This window comes from Aquarana catesbeiana, linkage group LG09, assembly GCF_042186555.1.
Source record: "Aquarana catesbeiana isolate 2022-GZ linkage group LG09, ASM4218655v1, whole genome shotgun sequence".
In the NCBI taxonomy this organism is placed as follows: domain Eukaryota; kingdom Metazoa; phylum Chordata; class Amphibia; order Anura; family Ranidae; genus Aquarana; species Aquarana catesbeiana.
In genome coordinates this window covers 92894051-92915268 of record NC_133332.1, presented here as the reverse complement: position 1 = coordinate 92915268, position 21218 = coordinate 92894051, and the positions used below count along the sequence as shown (strand labels likewise).

Below are 21218 nucleotides of genomic sequence, written 5' to 3'. Positions count from 1 at the left end.
CTAACAGTGAAACAGAGGGTCACGCAAGCAATTATCCACACCAAAGCTGAAGTGGTCATGCTCGATGGTGTCCAAATTTGAAAAGCTCTGGAAACCATGGATCAGTCATTGCATACCTCCTCAGGCCTCTAACACTTTTTTACTACCTTAAGGGTGGAACTACACCCCTCCATCCTAAATAACCTGTCACTGCTGGTTCTCCTGGCTACAGTCCTCTCTAGGGATGCCCCTTTCCCCTGTGACTTTCCCTTACCCTCCATCTTCTTTTGCTCCTCTTTAACCCACCTTTCTCACTCTTAACTTTCGTTTCTCACCTTCTCTGTGGCCTAATTGGTCCCCTGACTTGCATAGCTTGAGAACACCCCCCCCCCCCTGCTTCTCTTATTACTTTTCCTCTTTTAGGGACACCTGGGACAGACTGTGGACATCACACAGGATATTTCCATGAGACATTACTTTAACTTGGCACTGGGGAAAAGCTTGTAGACCTACCCTAATACCCCAAACCAAGCTCATTTTCTGACTCGTTATAGACTACGTCCCTTTTTGTATAGTTTACTTGAAGTTGTACTATACTGTTTACCTTACATTGTCATAGACTACAACCTTCTCTACCTAAAGGCTCGCCTCTTAAGATATATTTTATATTATTATGCAATCCTGAAGGTTGTACTATGCTAGTTTTACATATGAGGAAGATTGTAGACTGTTTTTTGTAACCATCTCTTTATTGCAAATTATATTGAAATTTTGAATCTGTATTCTGCATCTTCCAATAAAACATTTGAACGAGAGGAGAAAAAAAAAAATTCAGGTTATAATGCAACAAAACAAACACCAAAGGGGTTAATACTTTTCGCAAGGCACCATATCACTTCTACTGTCCTGTGCTATTAACCATTGCCCATCCACTTAATACCCTTTCTTCCTATTTGCAGTTAAAATGCCAGAACCTGCTGAGGTAAAGTCCCCCAAAGTTGGAAACTTCAAAGGTTTGTTATTTCTGCTGCTTGAGGGCATGTTGCACTGATTGGTTTAGTGGGTGCAAAACACAGCAGGGATATTATACGTGGTGTATTGTTTAGGGCAGGATTGGTGGAAACGCAGGCAATAAGTTGTTGGTATGATTGAAAGTACTTGTGGTGCCTGACATCTTGTGGTTCACTTTACGGTTATTGAGTGTTACTCCTCCTCCCCTCCTCTTCCCTTTTTTTTTTTTTTTTTTTTTTTTTTAATCTCCTATATTATCTTGTGTGTTCTTTACCAGATGTGCTCTGAGAGATCACACAAACCCTTTGTAGGTGTAACATTTTAATCTAAATAATGACCGCTACAGATAACAAATGTAATATTAGAAAATGTAACATGATTATTTAAAGATGCCTTTTCACCAAGGAGTCCCACCCGCTTTCATTGCTTGATCAAAATCAGACTTGTGCATGATAGCTCTGAGCGGAGACTGATTATTTCATTTTCACAGGACTAGTGTGTGGGATAGACTCCTCTGTTCTCTGTAAGGTCCAAGTCTCAGTTTATGGGTCACATGGTGCTTCCTCTCTTGGCACACACTGACCAAACAAAGTGGTTGGGGAAAGAAAAGGTAGACGAGTACATGCAACTGGACAAGCAGAGGTTTACTTCAACCTGTCCTTTAAAAGCAGAAGTTACCTTCCGTGAAAACTACAATCGATCCCATTCATGGTGTACGCAGCTTTTCAGAATAGTCCTTGCTGGGCCCAGTGCTGCTACACATTCAAAACAAAGTCCCTGTTTGCTATGGACAACTGTGCACTCCATTTGGAATAAATGTATGGATCCATCTTTTTGAATAAAACAGGGACTGCAGCAACAACTGTTATGAAGTTTATTCCTTTTTACTACGGGATGTGGGGTTCTCTGTTTAGTAATGGATTTATTAAAGTGGGGTTTTTATTTTACTTTGGCCATTCTCATCGGGCATTGTGAATAATTTCTGTATTGGGCTAAAACTATTGGAGGTGGAAATTACCCTTGTCCTGACTCTAATAAACTTTTACCTACCCACAGATTACTGTGCTGCACCTCCTTCAACTGGCAATTGCCGTGCTTCCTTCACGAGATACTACTATGACCCCGAACATATGGCTTGTAAAACATTTATCTATGGAGGCTGCAAACCTAAAGAAAATAACTACCTTTCAGAGGCTGATTGTATGAAGATGTGTCATGGGCGATCAGGTAAATTTTTCAGTCTTGTCAGCTTGGCTGGGCCCTCTGTAGGATCGCCTGCTACCTGTAAGAGAGGCTGTAATAGAATAAGCAATGCAGTAATTGGTAAAGGGAATGTTAAAGATATATATTTTTATTATGTTCAATACTTATCATTTCAAAGGTGGCAAGCTGTGTGTTCTGAAGATTCTTACAGATGCAGGGCCAAAAATGGACAAATGAACAAATAGGATTGTTGGTCTTCGACATGTTAACCCAGTGTGCATGTGCGATTTGTGTTGCTGTTTGTGAATGGATCCGCAGCCTTCTGGGACCTGTGATGTGTCCCAGAAGGAAAAGTGCGAAATGTGTCAGAAGGGGTGGGTGGGGGGGGGGGGGGGGGGGGGAGGAAGAGTGTCTCTTTTTAAGCCAAATGAGTATTGCAGAATATGTGATCTGTTTTATAGCATAATCACTTCATGCCTATAGCTGAGAGTAATACAACTGCTTGTCTTGTGTATTGCAGAAGAAGATGACAGCAACGTAGATCATCATTTCTTCCATCGCCCATTAACCTGTAAGTGTGTGGTGTGGTTTTTTTTTGTTTGAAGATTATTAAACAACTCAGACATGTACAGTTGATACACACCCAGACTTCTGCTGATCTACAGTTTGCATTGGCCTTTTTAAAACCGTTGAACCCTAATTAAGGGAGACCTGTGAGGCTAGAAATGTTTGAAATCGCATTGTGAATTTGGTTTTTAAAGCTGTGGCCTCTAGTTTTACCATCCATGCTCTACTGTTTAGTGGGTTACTCATCCAGCACAGGTATACAGCCATTGAAGTTATCTGTGGGGTTTTTTTTTTTTTCCCCTTCTTTGACCTGTGTGCAAGCTTGAGGCTGAGGGCTTGCTAAATGGTGAAGCAAGAATGAGGGCAAACTGTACTTCAATCAAGCCAGCAATGGAGACCTTAATATTTCTGCCCCTTTTTTAGAGGTTTCTCTAAGTTCATTCCCAGAGTCAGATGCTAACTGGACATATGCATGAGTTCACTAGTAAATCTCATAACACATGTGAAATTGTGTCACCGGCGCAAAATTAAATATATTGAATAAATTAACTAAATGTGTTATTTTAAATATTATTATATTATAAATAATGGTAAGGGATGTACAATGTGTTTTAGTGGATGACTGCGCCCAACCCTTAACCAAATAATTATATTCCTGTGACAGTGACATCCTATAACAGCGATATTCAATTAGTGGACCTCCAGCTGTTGCAGAACTACAAGTCCCATGAGGCATAGCAAGACTCTGACAGCCACGGGCATGACACCCAGAGACAGAGGCATGATGGGACTTGTAGTTTTGCAACAGCTGGAGGTCCGCTAGTTGCATATCCCTGTCCTATAATATAAATTCTGTGAAAATTCATATTTGAGCCATGGAAACTATAAATGCAAAAAGTCCCAAGGACATGTATAAAAGTTCCCATGCTTTTATCAAAGATGGGTGATCAGACCCTTCTGGGCAAACCACGATACTGTGTATAACTTCCACCAATCCGTGCTAAACCACCACCTTCCAAAATGGACACTCGCCAGAGATCAATATCAAAAAAGCCTTGTTTGAGCCTGGAATAGCCACTCCTCATCAGAGTATATTGGTGTATGCCTGGGGTTTCCCAACTGCTAAGTCAGCGATTACTCCTTGGTGTTTCCACTTTAAGGGAATCTTAGGAACTCATCGGAAACTGCCATCATTGCGCAACATTCTTGTGCTTTTATTCAATAAAATGTTTAAAAAGGTTTGCACTCGCATGTTATAGTGCCTCTAGACCGGCACTGAGTCCCTCCAGCGATCTGTTTAGGGCTTGTATTTCGCCGTTCTGTCTATATGGGAACTGGCGTGTGTTGCAAGCCTGAATCTCGTGCGGGTCAGGGACATGACGTCGGCGTTGCCCAGAAGCCTCTTTTGCATCCAATCATGCTTCAAGCTTCCTGAAGACACATGATTGGATGCAAAACGCGTAGTGGCTTCTGGGTAACGCCGACGTCGCCTCCTGTCCTGAACCTGCACGAGAACGAGGCTTGCACCGCACGCTGATTCCCATAGACAGAACAGTGAAATACAAGCCCTAAACAGATCGCTGGAGGGATTCAGTGCCGGTCTAGAGGCACTATATCATGTGAGTGCAATACTTTTTAAACCTTTTTATTGAATAAAAGCACAAGAATGCTGCGCAATGATGGCCGCTTGTTTCCTATGAGTTCCTAAGATTCCCTTAAAGTGGAAACACCAAGCAGTGATCACTGACTTACTGGTTGGGAAACCCCAGGCATACTCTAATATACTCTGAGAAGTGGCTGATCCAGGCTTAAACAAGGCTTTTTTGATATTGATCTCTGAGTGTCCATTTTGGAAGGTGGTGGTTTAGCACGGATTGGTGGAAGTTGCACACAATATCGTGGTTTGCCCAGGAGGGTCTGATCACCCATCTTTGATAAAAGCACGGGAACTTTTTTTCTATTTTTTTATTGCATGTCCTTTGGCCTTTTTGCATGTATAGTTTCCATGGCTCAAATATGAATTTTCACTGAATTTTATATTATAGGATGTAATCTTTCAATGTCACAATACAGCCTCTTTGCTCTGTACATGTTTGAATATTGTATGCACATTTTATTTAGCATCTAACATACAGTAGGTCAGGAGTAAGTCCAGACCTGATTTCCCTGGTTCATAATGTGTGTGTGTGTGTATACAGGACCATATGAATGTCTATAGATTCATACTTCTATGCAGATGGATCAAGACAATAGATATGCTTGGCGGTAAACATACCACTATGTAGTGTAAGCACCCTTATTTATGAACTAAATCTACTTTAGGATATGTGGTTACTTGGTATTGTATTACAGCTACTGATATGATATCTTGGAATTCCCTTCAGGAGCCAAGTGTTTTATCCTAAATTACTACACACACACTGTATGTATTGTAGAAGAATGAAGAAAGTAATGAATTTCAGATTTTTAATGCTGTGGGCACTGTGGATCTGAATATTTCCTTTTTTGAAGGGGAGAATTCTGTAAAATGTTGTCTGTACTGTGTGGTTTTTATGAGTACGTGTGAAAACTGCCAAGGCCAGAGAAGGATAAAAATTATAAGTGGGATGACCGCAGATAGGAATGACAAGAACTGTATGGCTTCACCAGAATACAAAGTGCTGTGTGATTTTTGGCTGTTAAAATGTCAGGTCCTCTTTAACTCAAAACATATATCAGTTACTGGTTCATTTACTAACCCTATACATTTGTTCTACAGCTGTGGTATTGCCAATCCTTCTTGCAGTAATGGCCGCCACTCTGTTGGGCGTTATGATCACGTTCTTTGTGAAGATGTCCAAGAAGAATCAGCACAACGCTGACATGCGAGCAATGTGGAACCCCATTGATGACAAAGAATGTCTGATGAACAATGCCTACACTCTGTAGATGAAGCCACTCCAAAGGGCTGTAACACTCCATGCCTCAAACACAGATTTTAGCACAAGGTTATTGTATCTTTCTTAACATTTGTGTCACTCCAAGGACGTGTTTCCAACATTCTACAATAACTGAGAGGAGACTGTCATTTAATCAGAAAATAAATATTACTAGAAAGAGGTCTCCCTTCTGTGGGTTGTTTTTACCATTTGTAAACTATTTTTATTTTATCAAACAGGGCATTTTCCTGTGGGTACTTTTATTCCAGAAAGTTTCTTTTTATGTTGATTCAATTTTGCAACTGTATTAAACGGTTTGTTTAAATCAGATTGTGTGGCCTATTAAAGTACTTTCTGTTGGGTTTTTTTTAATAATAAAAGATCAATCCAGCTTCTTATGGCTTTGGATGCTGTACCTGGGTCTAATCAGAGGTGGAATGGCCTTTCATAACAGTAAGCCACGGGGAAAAAGCGGCAGAAATACTTTTTATTGCACCGCCTAGGTATGTTTTAAGATACTTTATTTGTTGTCTATTGGCAAACCCTTTCTTATGGTGAGGGCAATGTTAGACTGGCCATTTTTATGCCAGCCATCATCTAAGCTGAAATCCAAAGTGCCCACCCCTTAGAACTTAGACATTTTACATTTTGCATTTTGTCCACTTCTATAGTGAGACACATTTACATGGCACATTTTGTCCACTTCTGTGGCAAGGCTGTCATGTTAGAATTGTTTTTCTACTTTGTAAGCCTAGCTGACATTGCCTAGAAATTACCAGTGCTCCAGCAATGAAGTGATTTGGTCTTGTAATGGATGGGCTGCAGCAGACTGAATCCTTATGCTTGTAGCCAATTTATGATGAATATGACAATGATCATCTAACAGGTCCAGATGGCTGCCATCTTATACTGCTGGGGGATGAGAATTCAAATAAATGGACTTCAATTATTTGCCAGTTAGCCTATTGCATTCACGAGATTGGCACAAGTGTGTGCATGTGGGATCATAATTTGCATATTTTTGGTGGATCCTTTTGGTTTCCTGACAATTGAGTCTTAAGGATTCAATCCTCTGTAGAAAAGCAGCTAAGTTTCCTGGACTTAAGATAGAAGTCTGATCAAAACCTAACTAAGCGTAAACCAACTCCCATCCCCATTCTAAGCCCTATACTAACTACAACTCCTGTAAAGGAAAGACATGTACACTTGCTTAATCTGAGGGCACTCCAGTCATGTGATCTTCCAGAGGGTGGCTTCAGGGAAGCAGAGAGCAACTACAATGGTTGCAGAGCCTTGGTGGTGATGTCACCCATAGACTTGCTATGGGGCATATGCTGTCCCTCTTCTCTCCTGAAGCTGGTGCTGGGAGCCAATCACATGACTAGACCACAGCACACTTAGTTTTTAGGTATACACACCTTTCCTCTACAGGGTGGTTAGAGTAGGTTTAAGCTTGGGTTTTGACCAGACTTCCACTTTAATGCTAAGCTTCCAGATCTCCTTTTACCATAAGGATGAACTGCATCAATTAGGACCAAGTTCACTATTAGGGAGGCTTACCGCATTTTCTAAATGGAGTAGGCAGCTATACTGGTACTAAAACTAATATTCAAAGAAACGCGGGATGAAAAACGACAAACACACATACTTGCCTAGGTGGATGCTGCATCTGTCCCCTGCCACCTCTAGGACTGAACTGCGTGATCAAAGACCGCTGATTGCTCGGTTCTCAGTCTTCAGAGATCTGGTGACTGTCAGTCGTCGGCTCTCTGCTTTACACCTTCAGCACACGCTGGGCAGTGCGCTAAGAGGCTGAGCCAGCTGCCAGTCGGGAATCTGGGCAGATCCCAACATTACAGTCAGGATCTCTCCAGAGTCTGGACCGGCCGAATTACGTCAGCCGACAGCATACTTTAACCTGCTGACAGCTGAAAAAGGATCACAGGAGTGGAGAAGGAATTGCTGGATGTTTTCATTATTAGTCAGCGGGCACTTTTGGTCTGTATCTGGTCTCTTATCTTCACTGATTTGTTTTTAAAATGAGATTTAGTAGAAAATCGATCTATAACTGTATATTATACATTTGGAAAAGGGTGTACATAGCTTCAGAATTAGGAATAAACAGTATAGAAATTACACTGGTAATATAGGGTTATAAAGCATTTGTTTCTGATCTAATGTTTCTGTATATCTGTTCATTGTTAAATACTTGTTGGTCAGTTACGTTTTCATCTGCTGGAGGCCCTATTCATTTAACTTAAAGTGCTATACAGACTACCACACTCCATTGTCTATCTAACAAACATATGTCTGTTTTGTAGCCAGTCTTGATGGCTTTAGGGCTTTGCTATAGCGGTGACTTATTTACTGACCTTTTCTGGAATCAAGGATACTAGCTGGAGTCTTGTACACAGTGAAGCTAGTAGAAAGAAGACTGTAAACTGCCTGATATCGCATTGTGGCAGAGGTGAATGGGGGGGGACCACACTGAGCCTAGGTTCACATATGCGCGATGCGGGAACCGGCGTGATTACAGTGCCAGCTCCCGCATCGCATCTTTCCCACAGGCAGGTCACACTGCCCTCTGTGAATCGCTGTGGGTGTCAATACAATGTTAATGGCACCCCCAGATCGGTTCACAGATCGCAGTGCAAACTGTGAACTCGGACTGCATAGGTGAGAACACCCATGTGATCTGATTCCAGTGCGGGACAAATTCCCTGCACTATTTTCGTGTGCATCCAATGCGATTCAGCCATGCAACTGTGTGGCTGAACTTGCATTGCACTGGCCCTGCAGTGTGGGTGTGAATCACATGCGATGTCTGTTCATACTAGTGTGAATGTGGGCTAAAGCAGGGTATACATGGACTGAAAATAGTCCGGTTCAGCAGGAACCAGACTAATTTTGCTCTGTGTGTACTGCTGTCTGTTCAACAGAAGCCAGTCTAAATGACCTGGCTTCTGACGAATGGTCCTGCTGGAAAACAAGCAGTTGTGTATTCTGGGGGGGGGGGGGGGTTTAAGGTCCCCCACTGTCAGAATGCAATAGTGCTGTGGAAGAGATCCCTGCATCCACATCACATGTGGGGATGTGGGAACCTGTGAGGGTGTTTGTGGGGTTTTTTTTTCTCCCCCCAAACCCCCCCCCTCCCTTCAACCCTCCTGAACAAAAAAATATTGATTTGAACATGGTAGTGTACAATGCAGTTTAATTCAACATTAAATACTTCACAGCCACTTCCTTTTTAATTTAAGTTTGATTTCTCCACAGCAGCGGAAGGCAAAGTATTCAGTAACAAGTTCATGTGAACTATAACAGATGTCTGTTGATACATGGGTTAGGTAACCTGTGACGGTCAGAACAATCTAATTGCTGCTACCACTACTGAGTGATGTTAAAGGTGGCAGCCAGGATAGAAAAGACCGCTACATATACATGATAGTAAGGCACATGCCTTACTATCATGTATGTGTAGCGGTCCTTTTTTTAAATTTTTTTTTTTTTATATAAATATATCCTGGCTGCCACCTTTTAACATTACTCTGTAGTGGTAGCAGCAATTAGATTGTTATCTGCTAGGGTTGTCTGGCCGTCACGGGTTACCTAACCCATGTATCAACGGACATCTGTTATAGTCATGCCATTGGTAGTTATGACAAGTCACCTCTGGAGCAAAACCCTGGAGCATATTTTCATGAGATTCTGTAGATGTCAGCATATGTATGCCATTTTATTTGCAATAAAAAAAAAATCAGTTGTCTTACTGAGTCTCTTTGTAATAAGCCTTAAATAAAAAAAAATTTGGATACCGAACATGCTTTCTGCTGTTTTTAAATTGGTACAGTCTGTGTGGGTATTGCACAGCTCTCCCAACAGGGAATGAACAAATAGTACTTTATTACTTGTGTTACCTGGGCAGATTTCCCTTTGCTTCCTGACTTAACTTTTACATGGATCAGTAAAAACCTGACAGATGTTCTGACCCTTCTTTCCTGGATAAAGTGTTTACTGCTCTGAATCCTCATTGGTGTGAGGGGAAATCTCCCCAATGATGACACAAGCGGCAACAATGTGACAAAGGTACTAATACTTCCCTACTCTATCCAAAGCTTGAAACCACTATTTCTCAAGTCATCTTCCAGGACGGCACACCTTAGAGATGAGAGGCTCCTCCCCACAGGAAACACAATCAATCAACAGCTGTTTTAAGTCCACACCCTTCCCCCTGATCCTCAGTTTTTGATTGTGTTTCTCCCTACACGGCGAAACTGTTTTTTTTTTCCAAATGACCGAAGCCTGGGGCTGGTGGTCTCCCCCTGGGAGCCGGACCAAATGCCTGGGAAGCCTCTGGGTCTGGCGGGATATATTTATCCTTCCCGGGGGGTTCCCCTATCCTTTCCTCAGGGGGGGGCAGCAGAAACTGGGAAAGCCCCCCTGAGAGCTGAAGGCCCCTGGGTACAGTGGTGTCCCCAGAACTTCAGGGGCCTTTATCCTGTCTCCCCCCCCCCCCCCCCCCCTTACCTGTCCGGAAGTCCTTTCAGACGGGGGTGCTGGCCATCGGTTCTTTCCAGGGGGATCGTATCCCCTGACTCCTGGGTCCCTGGTAGCTCGCGTGGGCTGCTGGGGAGGGCACCGCCTGAACGACCCGCGTTCTTACCCAGAAGGGAAGGCTGAGAGTCAGCAGGAGCAGGCGCCCACATCCTCCTTTCGAGGAGGCACCAGTTTACTATGGTGAATGTCTGCCTAAACCACCTCATGGGAATGAGGAACGTATGGCATTGCCCCCCCCATGTGTATATACTGACTGGACAGAGCAGGACACAGCCTAACCTTGCAGCTCCCTAAAGGGACAGCAGTTGTGGGGGGGGGGCACTTTGGTGGCTATCCTCCTTGCGTGTGGACCATAAGGATGGAAAAGCAAGCCCGTTGGCTGTGGAAAAAGGGGAAGACGACAACGGTGAGTCAAAAATCCCCAATCCCAGCCAGATGGTTTCTGGGCATTTGAGATAATCTCCCCTGGGGTCTGGATTCAAATAGCCCAGAAGCTTTTGCTAAAGACACCAGCCACAGCTCCCTCCTACATCAGAGATGCTGTATGGTGGACAAGTGGTGCAGAGGAGCGAGTGTGCCTAAACCACCTCAGATGGGAAAGAGGTAGGTAAGGCATTTTTTCCCCTTCCCCCTGTATTTACTGAGTGGTGCAGGACCTGGGGTCTCCATAACAAAATAGCCCAGAAGCTACTGCTAAAAACCACCAGCCACAGCTTCCTCTTATAGCAGAGACACTGTGGTTATCACAACAGTAGGTTGCCAGCCTCTCCCTACATACCCGGTTGTGGTACATTAGTAGGGGTGAATACAGCAAAGAGGGTGACCTGGTAGAACAAAGAGTTCCTTACTGGCCAGGTATACCACTGAACAAGTTATTAATGGTGCAATGGTTGAAGGATTCAGGAGTAAGCTCCCTTGCTCAGCAGGTGCACTAGGTTATCTGGCCCTATTAGCCCAGCTGCTAGGAATCTGCTTAAAGTTGCTCCAAGATGCTTAAAAGCTGACCTAACTTTCAACAATGTGGCAGGGACCAAGCTTCTGTGTGGCACAGTAGGGGTTCCCTTGTGACAGAACCTGCTTTTGGGGGTTGCTTGCTATGGGTAACTTTTCATAAGCTCCAGCCTCCCACTCCACTCTTACATTGTGGTTATATTTTAATGCAGGGGGTAAGAAAAACCTTTTTGTTGGTTTGGGCTACAGTCCACTCAGTGACAGATCTAAAAGCGATTTACCATAAATCGTTTTTCCTATATCCTTTGATTAAGGATTTTCTGTGCAAACATATGCAAAAGCTAGATGGCTATATGATTGCTTCTTTAAGGGCTGCAGGTGGCTATTTACCTCCAGGCTAAATTGGTAACCACCCTTTTTAGAGGTCTTATATTGGTCTCTAGGGCTGGGCTCATTGAGACTTTAGTTACTGATCAGCCCCACCCGTGTATGAGCTGGCTAGCGTTTGCTCAATCTACGGAGGTAAGGTAGGACAACAGCTACTATAGTAAGGTGTCCAACCATTTTAGGATTGGTTCCTTCACTGGTGTTGAAGGATTAGTATCTACAGCCCAGGCTATGCCTATGAAATAATTTGCTCCTGTTTGGTTATTTCATAAAGGGATACACCATGACTCCTTCTTGGCTGCTCACCAGTAGACCTCAGTAGTGAAGGTTTGTCCTTGCTGGGGTGTTTGGTGGCACAACTAAAGTACACATTGAGATTTGTGACATCTCTGCTGAAGCTTGTTGGGTGTCCTTTATATCCTAAAGGTACTGCTTTGTTTGGCTACAGATCAGAAAATACAACAGGGAAGGTGGTCTGTACTTTCTGGTTTTGTGCCGCACGCCAGAAACGCACATCATTGAGTCTGGTGATGACATTTCTGCTCATAATTGTTATATTGCTGCACATCAGACCTACACAAGATTGGGGTCTGTCTGTGGGGTTTTTGTGTCCTGTATTACTGCCTTATTGGTTGCTTATCAGAAAGGCAGCAGGAAAGATTGATGGCAGGGGTAGTACGTATACTGCCTTTGGTAATCGGTACGGCACCACAAGGTGGCTTCGTGCTGATTCAGACAGTGCTATTAACGGCAATAGCTGCCAAATCGCTTCAATATGGATGTGCTATCTCTATTCAGAATTGTTAGATTGTTGCACATTAGAGATATACACGATTGAAGTTTGTCTGTGGGTCCTGTATTACTGCCTTATTGGTTGCTTATCAGAAAGGTAGCAGTGAAGATGAATGGTCCTGATTTTGTTGGAAAATACAAATTGAACCTGTGCCATGGGTAGTACACATACTGCCATTTGTAATCGGTGCAGCACCACAAAGTGACCTGCTGATTCAGACAGCGCTATTAACAGCAATGGCTGCCGATTTTAGGCATGCGACTTTGACATGTTGAGTTGCATGCCAAATCACTTCAATATGGATGTGCTATCTCTATTCAGAACTGTTATATTATTGCACATCAGACATATACAAGATTGAGGTCTGTCTGTGGGTCCTGTATTACTGCCTTATTGGTTGCTTATCAGATAGGCAGCAGTGATGACGGATGGTCCTGATTTTGTTGGAAAATACAAAATTGAACCTGTGCCAGGGGTAGTACACATACTGCCATTGGTAATCAGTGCAGCACCGCAAAGTGGCCCGGGCTGATTCAGACAGTGCTATTAACGGCAATGGCTGCCAATTTTAGGCATGCGATTTGACATGTTGAGTCACATGCCAAATCACTTGAATATGGATGTGCTATCTCTATTCAAGATTGTTGTTGCACATCAGACACATAGAAAATTGAAGGTTTACTGCCTTATTGGCTGCATATCAGAAAGGACACAACAGTGAAGGTTGTTTGTCTTTTTCTGATTTGTTTTTGCTGCTCAGCAGGGAGACACATTGAGGGTAATGACATCTCTGCTCAGTATTGGTATATGCTACACATCAGACCTACACAAAGATTGAACATTGTTTGTGTCCTGTATGTCCTATATTTACTGACTTATCGTCCGTATATCAGAAAGGCACAGCAGTAAGTGGTGTTTCTCATTGATCTTCCTTGCTGTTTCTTAGGTATACACAGTAGGGGGTTGTTGGCTGCACTCCTCCAGGGAGCCACAGCATGGGGACCCCTTGTTTGTTCGACCCGAAAACTGCTTTTCCTGCGACCTGTGTAATCTTGAGGTCTGTGGTTCCGTAAGCAGGGACTGCTGGATACGCTGCGACCTGGAGTCGCACAGTCACGAATGATACCCTTTGGAAGCCATAGTATGACTTCTCATGCGTCTTGCAGTCCCAAGTGGCAGGTTGGGTCGCACGGGTGTGGGAACCCTAAGCTTATCTGTCCCTTCTGGTTCAGGTTTTGCAATGCTGCAGGAATACTCATTGTGGAGTTATTGCCTTATTTTGCAGTAGACCAGAAAGATCGCAGCTGTAAAGGCTGTCTGTTGTTTGTTTGTTTTTTATGTTGCTGCACAGCAGAAGTACTCAACATTGAAGCTTGTTGGTGCTTTCTGTTTCATATTGCCTTACCTTATGGCACTTCAGAAAAACACAATGCTGTAGGTTGCTTGTGTTCTTTCTCTGTTGGTTCTATGTAACTGCACTACAGAACTGCATAACAGGAAGAATTGTCTTATAACTGTACTTGGTGGTTCGTCATAAATACGCAACATAGAAGTTTGGGTCTTTCTGTCTTCTCTTTATAGCCTTGTTTTGCTATACATCAGTAAAACACCACTGTAAAAGGGGGTTCCCGTCCTTTCTGTATTTACCAGTTATGACCTAGCTAGCTGCACTTGAGAAATGCGCAGCATTTAAGGTGTGTTTGTGTCTTAATGCTTACATATTGGCCGCACATCAGAAAACCAGACTGTGAGGTTCAGATTTGGGTCTCTTCCCATATTTGATATTTTGGTTTAGCTAGTCACACTCAGATACACAACATTGATGTCTATGCTTGTGTCCTTTCTGTCTAAATCTATTGTGCTATGTCCACAATCTATGATTTTTTTTTATTTGTGATATTAATAATACATGTATCACCTTTTTGTATTTCAGCCTTCTCTTCCGTGAAAGGGCCAGGAGTTCTGGTGCAGATGTCACATGTCAGAAAGCCTCGACCCCTTACATTCAGGGATGCCAGAGCCATTTCCTAGGGTTGAAGCCCAGTAGAGTTATGGGTCACTGGAGGAAGGCGATAATGAATCGCCCTGTTTAATAAGAACTTGGGAAGTTCGGTTCAGAGGAGTTTTATGGCCTGAAGATGAAGTATAAACATGTATACCCGACCAAATAGGTTACAGCTCTGTGCATGGCCTTCATTTTGCCCTTCTAGCAAAACTAGATGTAGCAATATGAGTGTTCTTCTCCTGCTATAGATGTTAATCTCCTGAGTAGGCTCTCAGGCGTAAGTAAAACTATAGATTGGGCATGCCTTAAACCCAGGGATTAAGTTTTTGTTAATCTATTTCCCTTAAGTAGGTTTCCCTTCAGTCTTTGCTGACGTAAAGCTAAAAATGAACAAAAAGGGGTTGTCTGTCAGGGGCCCCCCTTTTTTGGCAGTTTTATTTCCCTGGACAGGGTTGTGTTAAGACAGGCCCCCTTATGGATCAATGTAGTGTCCTTGTCTTACAACACAGGTCTCCGATTAATCTTTTTAGTGGTTCTAAACAGCACCTATAGGCAGAATAGGCCATTGTTGGTAGATGTGTGACAGGCAACATTGATAACCTACAAGTTTAACATGTTTTCTGATTCCATCTTTAAGAGCCCACTCTACCTAGATCCTGCATCCGAAACAGAGAAGGCAGGGACACCGGTGGAGTAGACCGGCAGATCAGCCGCATGATCCAGCTAAGATACCTTCATCAAGCATATGGAGTAAAGGTAAAGCTTACTGCAGAACCGAGGTTCGCCAAGAGTCTTGCAGTGGTCCCACCCTAAGGTAGGCCTGAGGTACTTGATTATCCTCTCAGGTGTGCCGTTCCTGGAAGATGACTTGAGAAAAGTACTAGTTACTTACCGGTAACTGTCTTTCTGGGAAATCTTCCAGGACGGCAGGCCTACTTCCCACCCGTTGGAGGAGGGAAAATTTTAGAACACTAGAAGGTGAGTGCCTATGAGGAATGATTTCCCTTGTGAACCAGGTTCAGGAGTTACTTCTCTACAAACTGAGGATCAGGGGGAAGGGTGTGGACTTAAAACAGCTGTTGATTGATTGTGTTTCCTGTGGGGAGGAGCCTCTCATCTCTCAGGTGTGCCGTCCTGGAAGATTTCCCAGAAAGACAGTTACCGGTAAGTAACTAGTACTTTTTTGCTGGAGTCTTACCTTGAAATATCACCAGATCTTTGAAAGCTTTATGAAATTCTTTCAGGAACCAAGTGCATATAGCACTTTGTCCTGTTCTGAAACATTCTGTAGGCACTTTGTCCTGTTCTGAAACATTCTGTAGGTATGGAGTTAATTACAGGTTGAACAGCTCACACCCTCTGCCACAGCAGATGGCTACCACAGCCCTGGCGCGAATTTAATTTAATTTTTACCATTGTGAATGAACAGTCAATGCCGGAGGGCTCTAAAAGCATAGAATGTACATAAAGGGTTTGAGAGGGGCAATACCCAGTGCTGTGGAACACCGATAAATTAGGCTTCAGGCTGGGGGAAGCACAGAAAGAATTATATATATAATATATATATATATATATATATATATATATATATAGACACAGCATCAAAGGCTCCCTACTGCACATGTGCCAGTTGGGCACAATGCCAGCAACTCTACTGCTGTGCACATAATGTACTCCAGGGGGGGGGCTTGCAGTACAGGATATAGGCTCCTTTTATTCTTGACGATAGGTTATATGCTTTCACTTTCAGGTGAGGACACTGGAAAACAAAGTTGCTAGGATAGCCTCCCACTCATTTCTTGCTTATGATTCCAATTCTGGTGGAAGATTGAAGTCCTAATTTAGTTCTTCACATGGAGAAATCCCTTCTCACCCCTGGCTGCATCAACATTATTGCGTCAATAGTATTGCAGCTTCCAGATCTGTATCACCTCAGGGAAGACGTGGGGGAAATCTGTAACGTTGCCCCTCCCCCCAAGCAATGGACTGAGTTTGGCGTTCATCCTCATTATAGCAGTAGAAAGTGGTGTCTAACTCCAGAGTGCTCTATAGGTCCAAGACAGTGGAGATCAAAATCCCAGTAGTTCCAGTTCCTGAAGACCCTCTCCATGCACAAGAGTGTATGCCCTTCTGAAGTGGGTAAAGCGAGAGATTTCACCTAGTGGTCCATCTACTGGGAAGGTGTTGATACCCTGGTGTAGTGAGTCCAGGGTTTTTTTTTCTCCTTCCCCTGCAGGCTCCAGCCTGGGGGTAGGCCCTGGACGCCAGGCCCCTGCCTTAGGCACAATAGGGTGGGAAGTGTCTACCTCAACAACTTTATATATTTTTTTTTTTGCAGCCATGGCCAAGCATGCACCACTTTTAAACAGTGTATTGCAGCCATAAGCATGCCACACGCAACTTTCCAGCTTTGGGACACAATTTGGCATACAATGGCCAATTCTGTGTACATAGTTTCACCCTCTGTAAGAGGTACACTCTTTTCTGTGCATCGGAGTGCCATCTTGAGCACATTGCTTTGAAAAACTGCAGACAGGTACACGACGGCTCCAGTTACTACTGTGCATCAGTTTCCGGCTCAAGTCTCTACGTCAGCCTTCATCAGGTTATCCAGCAGCCTCAGACAGAAGGAAAATGTTACAAGGGGCCAGGGTGAGGTTATTCTCAAACCCTACATTGGGCTCTGGACCTCAGGTTCCACACTGCGGAGTCTCCCCTTAGCTTCTTGGGTACTTGTATTTCTCCATGTTAACGAGACTGGAATTTGAAGTCTCTATGATAGACCTGATATAAAAAGTAGCTGTAGAAGCCCTTCGGGCCATTGGTCTGAGCCATTGTCCGTCTCATCCATCACAGCAGTGTCACTTCCCAATAAAGGAAAGGGGCGGATGGGCAAGTATAAGTTGAATCCTCAGATCTGCTCCCAGGAGTATAGGCAATCAACCTCAATCTCTCCCAGAAACCTTTTAAGGTTTTGGAGAACAAGGTGTACTTTTGTTTAAAGTTAGAACTATTGCAACCTGTTCAACCTAAGGTCACCAGTATGGGTTCCATGTCCAAAACTAAGATACAGTTCAGGTCCACCTTTTAGTACAGAATGTGCTGTAAAAGAACTTGCCAAAGCCAGACAAAAAGTATAGGCCTCTGAAGAGGTTTGCAGGCCCAGTGGAAGAGATAAGTGGAATGTGCCTGTGGTGGATCTGGCCATTTCTTACCTCAACAAATCCCTTAAGGTTCTGGTTGGATGAGTGAGTTTGGGGTGGAGGAACTTGACTGGCCTGCACAGAGTCCTGACCGCAGCCTGATAGATACACCATTAGGATGAATTAGAGCGGAGACTGTGAGCCAGGCCTTCTTGTCCAACATCAGTGCCTGACCTCACAAATGCATTTCTGGAAGAATAGTCAAACATTCCTATAGACAACTTCTAAACCTTGTGGACGGCCTTCCCAGAAGAATTGAAGCTGTTATAGCTGCAAAGGGCGGGCCAACTCAATATTGAACCCTATGGACTAAAACTGGGCTGCCCAGTTCACGTGTGTGTAAAGGCAGGCAACCCAATACTTTTAATAATATAGTGTGTGTTATGTATATAAAATTAGAGCTGCATGATTAATCGTTAAGAATCAAAATCACAATCTTTTTCCCTTCCCGATCTTCAAAATAACAAGTGCAGAGAGTTCTCACAGCTGGGAAAAAAAAAAATACAGGCAGTCTGCCAAGTTTTATCACAACACATGAATAAGTAGAAATAAAGTATCTGTTTTTTCTTTCATCAAAGGAAAGAATTCCGTGTAAATGAGGGGAAGTTTACCATTTAAAGACCAAACCTTTTCTGACATTTGTTGCTTACAAGTAAAAATCATTATTTTCTGCTATAAAATTACTTGGAACACCCAAACATATATATATATATATATATATATATTTTTTTTTAGCAGAGACCCTAGAGAATAAAATGGTGGTTGTTGCAATATTTTATGTCACACCGTATTTGCGCAGCTGTCTTTCAAACGCAATTCTTTTTTTAAAAAAATACACTTTAATGAATTAAAAAAAATAAATAAACAGTAAAGTTAGCCCAATTTTTTTGTATAATGTGAAAGAAGACGTTACACCATGAGAATTGTGATCTTTATTCTAAGCAAAAAAATTGTGATTCTCATTTTAGCCAAAATTGTGCAGCTCTAATATATACAGTGGAACCTTGGATCACAAGCATAATCCGTTCCAGGAGAATGCTTGTAATCCAAAGCACTCGCATATCAAAACGATTTTCCCCATAGAAGTCAATGGAAACAAAGATGATTCATTCCGCGTTGACTTCTATTACATGCAATATGGCATGTGGCCAGAGGTGGGGTGGCGCTGGAGAGCCTCGGAAATACTCGGGGACAGCTCGGCTGAACTCGGAAAGCCTCAGAAACACCTCGGAAATGGAGTGTTTCCAAGAATTTCCAAGTGATTCAGAGTATTTCTGAATGGCTCCGAACCATTCTGAGTGTCCCTGGCGCCCCCGCACCTCTGGCCAAATGCACTGCACACCCCATTAGCTTGAATTCTGCTCGTTTTGCGAGACAACACAGGCAAACCGAGTCAGAATTTAAAAAAAAAAGTTGCTTGTCTTTCAAAACGCTTGTTAACCGCGTTACTGGCAAACCAAGGTTCCACTGTGTGTATATATGTGTATATATATATATATATATATATATATATATATACATACACACATACACATACATACATACATACATACTCTTGCTAATGTTACCGGTCTCCAGCTAGGTATTGCTACAACACCCGCTTACTTGTTTTTATATAAGATATGAGCTTAGTTTGGTGTACTGCGCTGGAATCCTTTCTCCTGTTAACCTAGAGCAGGGATAGGCAACCTGGGGCCCTCCAGCTGTTGCAGAACTACAAGTCCCATCATGCCTCTGAGATGCCTCATGGGAAATGTAGTTCCACAACAGCTGGGGGGCCCCAGGTTGCCTACCCCTGACCTAGATGTCCTCAAGACAGATGCCAGCCTATCAGGCTGGTAAGATGTCAAAAGGACATGGTCGACGAGGAAGTTCAGACTTCCCATCAACATTCTAAAACCAAGGGCCATTTACCTATCCCTGCTGCATTGGACCAATCAGCTTCGGGGGCGACTGACAAGGGTTCTGCCAAACATCGTCACAGCTGTGGCCTACATCAATCATCAGGGTGGCACCAGAAGCTGTGCTGCCCTTCGAGAAGCAAACCTAATCCTTCTTTGGGCTGACGGGCATATTCAAATCTTGTCTGCAGTATACATTACTGGAGTAGACAGTTGGCAGATGGATTTTCAGTCATCACTGCCTGAATGCGGGGTAACTGCCCTTTCACCCCAAAGTGTTCTGGGACATCTGTCACATCTGGGGGATGCCGGACATAGAACTGTTAGCATTGCACTTTAACAGCAAGATGGACAGGTTTGTGGCCAGGATTGGGGATCCAATAATATTTCAAGTGAATGCACTGCTGAGTGACACTGTGGGATGAGTTACAGGTTGCACCTTCCCTTTGCTATGGATTCTTTCTTCACTGCTTCACATGATCAAGGTGAAAGGCATTTTAGTGATCTTGGTGGCAACTAAAGTGATGCAAAAAGATTTAGTACTCGGCCATTCTCCAGCTCCTGGGAGACACTCCATGGACACTACCAAACCTCAAGATCTAGCCTACCATCCTGCTTCACGGCTGTTTGCTTTGACAGCTTGGCTGTTGAAATCCAAGTCCTGAGAAATTGGGGTCTTTCTGATTGCATAATTCCTACACTGCTTAAAGCTAGAAAATGTACCACTTGTAAGGTATATATTTGCACTTGGAAGGATCACACCGCATTGCACAAGGCATAGAACTTACCCCTCTATACAACACCCCATGGGACTTATCTTGTTTTTCCTCTAATCTGGGCTGGAACAACATTTGGTCTCGAGCACCTTGAAGGGTCAAGTCTCATCATTGGCCATTCTTTTTTACAGTCTGGTGCCCACTTATTCCCTGCTAAATACCTTTGTTCAGGGGATGGCTCACATTGCTTCCCCTGTTAGTACACCTGCCTCGCCTTGGGATCTTAATTTGATCCTGTCAGCTTTAAAGAAGCCTCTCCTTGAGCCTATTTGGGACTTTTTCTTCCCTGCTCGTAAAGATGTTTTTCTTGTGGCTATCACTTCATTGAGACGGGTCTCAGAACTGGTGACCTTTGCCTGCAAAAGCAGTGGTTCTCAACCCTGTCCTCAAGTACCCGCAACAGGTCATGTTTTCCTTTATCTTGCACAGGTGTTTTAAATCAGAGTTAATGACTTGGTATTTTGGACAGCTATTTTATCTAAGAGAAATTCCCAAAACATGTCCTGTTGGGGGTACTTGAGGACAGGGTTGAGAACCACTGCTGTAAAGAACCCTTTCTTGTTCTCTATAAAGACAAGGTGGTTTTGTGGCCCCATGCATCATTTCTAAGGTGGTTTCCCCCTTTCCACCTTAAACAGAACATCATCCTGCCTTCGGTTTGTCTTGTTCCAAAGCACCCCAAAGATATCTCTCTATATTGAATAGTGTGCATACAGTGAAAGTTTATTTTTTGGTTATGGAGTCCATTGGAACCTCAAATTCTTAGTTTGTCCTGTCAACGGGCTCTCACAAGGGCTGTCCTGCAACTCATTCTAACATCTCTGGGTGTGTTAGCAGGTTTTCAGTAAGGCTTGCGCTTTGAAGGATAGGATTCCTCTATTCCCTGTTAAGGCTCATTCCACTTGTTCAGTCAGTGCCCACTGGGATTTTCAGCACCGGACATCTGTTTCTCAGATTTGCAAGGCCGTCA

The 21218-nt window shown here is 43.3% G+C and overlaps 1 protein-coding gene across 1 annotated transcript in view; it reads left to right on the top strand.

Annotated features, from left to right (window-relative positions):
- The window catches only part of LOC141107928 (putative Kunitz-type serine protease inhibitor), a 30544-nt gene extending 24538 nt beyond the window's left edge, over positions 1–6006 (top strand). The window contains exons 5-8 of the mRNA XM_073598994.1: positions 939–992; positions 2047–2217; positions 2714–2764; positions 5519–6006. Of these exons, the coding sequence (XP_073455095.1) occupies positions 939–992; positions 2047–2217; positions 2714–2764; positions 5519–5688 (446 nt within the window). The 3' untranslated portion in view covers positions 5689–6006. The remainder of the gene's footprint in view (positions 1–938; positions 993–2046; positions 2218–2713; positions 2765–5518) is intronic.
- The last annotated feature ends 15212 nt before the right edge of the window (positions 6007–21218 follow it).